General features: G+C 31.2%; 1 protein-coding gene across 1 annotated transcript, besides 7 other annotated features; it reads left to right on the top strand.

Moving 5' to 3' along the window:
* Window positions 1-496: a mobile genetic element.
* Window positions 463-496: a terminal%2Cinverted (terminal inverted repeat of MuDR-4N1_TV transposon ID:TVAGG3_0138920).
* Window positions 497-1,179: 683 nt separating this feature from the next.
* Window positions 1,180-1,216: a mobile genetic element.
* Window positions 1,180-1,216: a terminal%2Cinverted (terminal inverted repeat of Banshee-A3 transposon ID:TVAGG3_0138910).
* Window positions 1,217-1,897: 681 nt separating this feature from the next.
* Window positions 1,898-2,953: a mobile genetic element.
* Window positions 2,954-3,554: 601 nt separating this feature from the next.
* Window positions 3,555-3,593: a mobile genetic element.
* Window positions 3,555-3,593: a terminal%2Cinverted (terminal inverted repeat of Banshee-A3 transposon ID:TVAGG3_0138890).
* Window positions 3,594-4,792: 1,199 nt separating this feature from the next.
* TVAGG3_0138880 (uncharacterized protein) lies at window positions 4,793-5,131 on the top strand (the record flags this gene model as incomplete). The annotated part of the gene is made up of 1 exon (XM_051224204.1): window positions 4,793-5,131. One exon carries the CDS (start codon window positions 4,793-4,795, stop codon window positions 5,129-5,131), a length of 339 nt encoding a protein of 112 aa, XP_051109190.1.
* Between the last annotated feature and the right edge of the window lie 869 nt (window positions 5,132-6,000).

Genomic DNA, 6,000 nt, shown 5'->3' with positions numbered 1-6,000 from the left:
GGATTCTCAGGAGCCCTGAGGCTCCCTTTCGTAATGATTGGGAGCCTTGGGGCTCCTGAGACGAAGAATGGCTTCGCCGAATCTTTGATCAGCAGAGGCCAAATGAAAAGGCCTCTACTGATGGATTCTCAGGAGCCCTGAGGCTCCCTTTCGTAATGATTGGGAGCCTTGGGGCTCCTGAGACGAAGAATGGCTTCGCCGAATCTTTGATCAGCAGAGGCCAAATGAAAAGGCCTCTACTGATGGATTCTCAGGAGCCCTGAGGCTCCCTTTCGTAATGATTGGGAGCCTTGGGGCTCCTGAGACGAAGAATGGCTTCGCCGAATCTTTGATCAGCAGAGGCCAAATGAAAAGGCCTCTGCTGATGGATTCTCAGGAGCCCTGAGGCTCCCTTTCGTAATGATTGGGAGCCTTGGGGCTCCTGCAGCAGAGTATCGCTCCGCTCCATTAATTTTTTTTAAAAAAAAGTGCCGTGTGGCAAATTTGTCCTGTTCCCTCTCCTAACACATAACTCCACAACTACCCAAGTACTATATTGCCACTCCTTCCCGCATTGCATTTGAGAAACATTAAAAGTGGTGACAAGTGCACTTGCCATGGCATATTGTTGCGCGTATATACTACTTCTAATGAAAGAAGCAGTATATACGCGCAATTCGAGTGAGATTGCAGCAGAAAGTCGAGAAGAGAGCCCTTTCTTAAGGTTAGGACTCCCTTCTCGACTTTATTATACAATGAAATATAAATCATAGTATTTTTTGTCACTTTTCACATCGTATTACCCCGATAGAAACAAAACAAAACGACTTTCTTGATATATCAATAAATGGCACGGATAATTTATTGGATGCATTGGAAAAATATTTTAATACATATCCTATTGAGCAAAATCGATTTCAAAAAGATGAAATATTAGAATGGCCCAAGTATTTAATCATACAATTAAACTTTCGTAAGACGAAATGGTGAAGTGAAGTGATGTTGAAACCTTGATATTTCCTCGAAATTTCTACAAAACATATATTAGACATAAAGCATATATCTTATTTTATTAAGAATGTTGAATAATAATATTATTAAATATTAAGCTTTAAAAAAGCTAATTAAATTCAAAAATGAATATATATTATTATTGGATAAATATTAATCAGAACAAATGATTTTTTTATTAATGCTATGTAATAAACAGAAATTCATCAAAAGTGACAGCTCTCAATTTTTGACATTTGTAAATTCTAAATTGAATGAGAAAAATGAAATAACACTAAGCATAATACAATATTCTAGATTTAATTATAATTAGGAAAAAGTTAGTTTTGAGAGTACTTTTCATAGGCATATAGAATGAAATCTTCTGAAAAATAATATCACATAAACTCATATTATTTTCTAATATATAACTTTTTATATAAAAATCAAATTCAATGATCTTAAAAGCGAAGGATAAACCTCAAAATTTACGAATATAATGAGTGGGAATATAATGCTTATCTATCATAAAACCATATGAAATATCAATTTTTGCTTTACGCCTAATTTTTGACGACAATTAGCAAAAAATGTTAAATGTTAACACTCAGTCCATTTGAATATGAAAAATAAAATTGACTTTGATTAAATGTTTTTATTTATCATGCAATTCTTCTTGCGACCAAAGATTTGAATAAAATTTCAAAAAATAAGATAGCTTAAAAATAATATACGGTAGTGTTTACTAATAGATGAATAGTATATAAATTCTATTAAAATGGATTTGATCCAAAAAAATATATAAAATTTGATCATAAATAAAATCGTTTTAAATTACTTCTTCATTTAAATTATAACAATTATTTTTGATTTTTATTTATCATCCACATTCAAATTTGAATCTTATCACAAAAGAAGGACCACTTTTATGACTACTGCCAAATCTATAAACAGAGAATGGCTATTTGAAGCTAAAAGAAGAATAGAAGAAGGTGAATATTACAAAAGTGTGGGAAAGGAAGTTGAATTGGAAAATGGTAAAATTAAATTGAATGTTGCCGAAAATACAATAAGAAGAGCATTTCAACTTCAAGAAATCGAATTACCAAAAGTTAGTCGCGGCAGAAAACCAAATCCACCAACATTTGAACAAAAACAATTAATTAATTCTTGTGTTTCACAATATAAAGGAGGAATTTCAAAAACTTATTTATTGATTAAAAGGTTTCAAAATATTGTTCAAAATCCCGATTGTGAGAAAGAAAAAGAAGAAATTGCAAAAGAATTTGAAAATATAGAAGATTTGACAAAAGATCAAATTTTTGACAATTTACAAAAAATAAAGCCTCATCAAGTGGAAAAATTTATGATGGAATCAGGTTTATCTTCAAAAAGAGATTACAAACCAGCAGATCCACCTACCAAATATCGTGCCATATCAAAGAATTTGATATGGCACTGCGATATTCATTACCTTCACGGTAATGTTTCTTTTCCATTCTTTGCCATATTGAATGATATGACACGTAAAGTTCTCAAAACTAAATTATTGAAAAACAAGTCTTCCAACTCAACAGCGAATATTTTAAGAAAACTTTTAGAGGAGTTTATCCCTTACTGCATCTGGACCGATAACGGCGGTGAAAACCGCGGTGAATTCGGCCAGGTTATGCAGGAAAACGGAATAGTTTGGAAGCACACCTTGCCGTATATGCCAAGACAGAACGGCAAGGTGGAGCGCCTGTGGCCAAGCTTAGAAAAGTTTTTGCCAGACGAGTTGGATGATATTCAACAAATCAAGGACTCAGTTCAGCAGTTCATTGAAAAATACAACAATACACCACATTTATCTCTCGATATTAATCCAAAATCGAATAGTAATTACACTCCTAACGAATTATTCGAAGTTTCAAAATTTTGGTACGAGCCAGAAATGCAAAAATGGGAGTTATATATCAAAGAGGAATGGGTTTTAGCAAAATTGAATAATTACATCATTTTAAATGACTTCTAAACAATTTTATTTATGATCAAATTTTATATATCTTTTGGATCAAATCCATTTTAATAGAATTTATATACTATTCATCTATTAGTAAACACTACCGTATATTATTTTTAAGCTATCTTATTTTTTTGAAATTTTATTCAAATCTTTGGTCGCAAGAAGAATTGCATGATAAATAAAAACATTTAATCAAAGTCAATTTTATTTTTCATATTCAAATGGACTGAGTGTTAACATTTAACATTTTTTGCTAATTGTCGTCAAAAATTAGGCGTAAAGCAAAAATTGATATTTCATATGGTTTTATGATAGATAAGCATTATATTCCCACTCATTATATTCGTAAATTTTGAGGTTTATCCTTCGCTTTTAAGATCATTGAATTTGATTTTTATATAAAATAGTTATATATTAGAAATAATATGAGTTTATGTGATATTATTTTTCAGAAGATTTTGTGTTCTTCTTCAAAATTTTATTTTTTATTAAAAGAATCTTTACAAAATATACATTTACTTTAATTAATATTTAAAAACGTGCTCTATCAAAAGTTCCAAAAATTCAATATTATAGCTTTTCTGAGGTGTCACTTTTGATGAATTTCTTGTTTTCAACACTAGACAAAAACAATTATATTAGATGCACATGATTAACATCTCTTGGTCTGATGTGTTTTTCAATTAAAAGATTATTATATACAGTTGAATTTACAAAATTCTTAATTCATAATTGCATGGCACAAGAGAGGTATGATCTGCTTATATGTTAATGATAGATATACCATATTATTTCCATTACTATAAATAACTTAAAGAAATATATCTTCTAAGTGTATTTTTTGTTCAATTTTGTTTGAAAAAAAAATTAAAACGCATTTCTTATCTTGTTTAGCTTTGATAAGTTGGATTAAATAATATTACTAAATACAAATCATGATAACAATTATATATCCATGCTAAATGCCTGAAGATCTGGTGAAAATATTGAGATATGCCTCACTTCCATCATTTCGTCTTACCACATAAAAATATGTGATTTTTAAAACAAGTTAGCTGATATGCTTTTAACAAAACCGAATCAAAAGTATTCAAAAAAATCTGAAATTGTAAAATATCTTAATCAAAAATAAAGGGTTGATCTTCATTTTCGGGATTTCAAAAAAATTTGGAATTTCACCTCCCAAACACACAGATTGTCCAGTTCATTGGCATAGAGAATATCCGATTTCCAGTGTTTTACTCTGAATCTTATTAGTTAAATACCGAATTTCGAACATAAATTCATCAAAATCGAATAAAGAGACTACCAAAAACGACACAAATATAATCAAGTCACAATCATTTAACAGGAACTCCTTAAATGAAGATTTTTACAATTTTAATCTCTATATTTTAGAAAAAAATATGCTCAGTCACAAACACAATTACTATGTTATGGAACAAGGCATTGACACTCGAATCTCTGGCCAATTCGAGGAACATCCAAAATTTCAATAATCTTATCCCACAGAATCCATAGCCCAAAAACTTTAATTTGCATAGTACATTTGAAGACGAATAATATTAGTCCAATTTTTTTTAACTTTGAAATTTTCAAAGATACAAAATTTATTACATTTAGAATTAATGCATTAATATATGCATTTGTTCCGTACCGAAAATGAACTTTACAAAAAGTGACATGAAAAGTCTTAATTACATTAAAGCCAAATGTAAACTTCATTGAGAAAAAGCAGTTTTGTCTCGTATTCAACGTAAAATCTTCAAAAGAAGACTAAACAAAAAGTGCTACACTGATAACAAAGATGAATTTCACATGGAACGCGATGATTCAATAACTGCAGAGTTGCGACATACAATTGCGGAAAATGTATGGACAACCACATGTAATGGTGGAGAACCATCGTATCTTTCAGAGGTCGAATTACTTGATTTTTATGGTGAAATCAATCAAAGAGCAAAAGGTCTTGCATGTGAAAAGGTAATCGAAGCTTATCAGATTGCCTACGAATTACTGGAGTATAGATACAGCAGAGCTTTATATCTAGCTGGCCTTGTTCATCCAGACGAATTTCCAACAAGAGGAAAAAGAATTGTTTACTTCGCTAGAAGTATATCTCCCCTCAAGATCATGGTTAAACAGAGTTTGCTCTGATCTCAACATTGAGATCAAAAGCTCAAAAGAAAATGAGGAAAAACGAGCAAAGTACTGTAACACAGCAACAGTTGCTAACTTCTTACATTAATTTCAGTATACGGCAGGAATTGATCCATGGAATAAGTGGAGTATTTATGAAACATCTCTGCTTCATCAAAGCGTTACAAAGTTATCTGCACTGAAAGCAACCCTCCTTTAACCAAAGAAGAGCATGAATTTGTGCTTGTTACTAGTATCTTCCCATATAATTCTGAAGGATACCGGATGAAACCATTTATTATTGTTCCAGGAATATAAAATTGTTCACAGGAACTCCGCTCCGTGAGAGCATTCCTTACAGGACAATCTTATGGATGGATGACAAAGAAGATATGGGATATCTTTAATTTAACTTTTATTATCGAAATCCAGAGATATCGCTCAAGTCTTGATGCTATCACAGCAGCTCAGCATAATATCGTATTCGGTGATAATCATATCAGCCGAGTAAGTTATTTTACTTGCAAACTTTTGAGTCTCTTCAGAATTGAACTCTTGACATTTCCAGCTTACTGCACAGTAGTTCTCCAGTTATTTGATGTAGGATGTGCAGCATCTTTGAGATAATCAAAGAATAACAGGTTAAAATATGTTCCGCTTTACACATATGAGCAAGATAATTTATCAAATACCCCAAAACCAAGGTTAAAAATTGTAAGAATTTTAATTGATGCTTGTGATTAAGTCAATGCATCAGTATGGTATTCATCCGTGGAACCCAGATAAAGCCTTATCCAACGAATTAACAAACAAAACATCAAACGCAATACCAAATCCCACATATATATTTAATTCTTCTTGCAAAAAATTAACATCTGACGCCGAAT

Source organism: Trichomonas vaginalis, chromosome IV (assembly GCF_026262505.1).
Source record: "Trichomonas vaginalis G3 chromosome IV, whole genome shotgun sequence".
Lineage (NCBI taxonomy): Eukaryota > Parabasalia > Trichomonadida > Trichomonadidae > Trichomonas > Trichomonas vaginalis.
The sequence above is the reverse complement of the archived record's forward strand: the minus strand, read 5'-3'. Positions and strand labels throughout refer to the sequence as shown.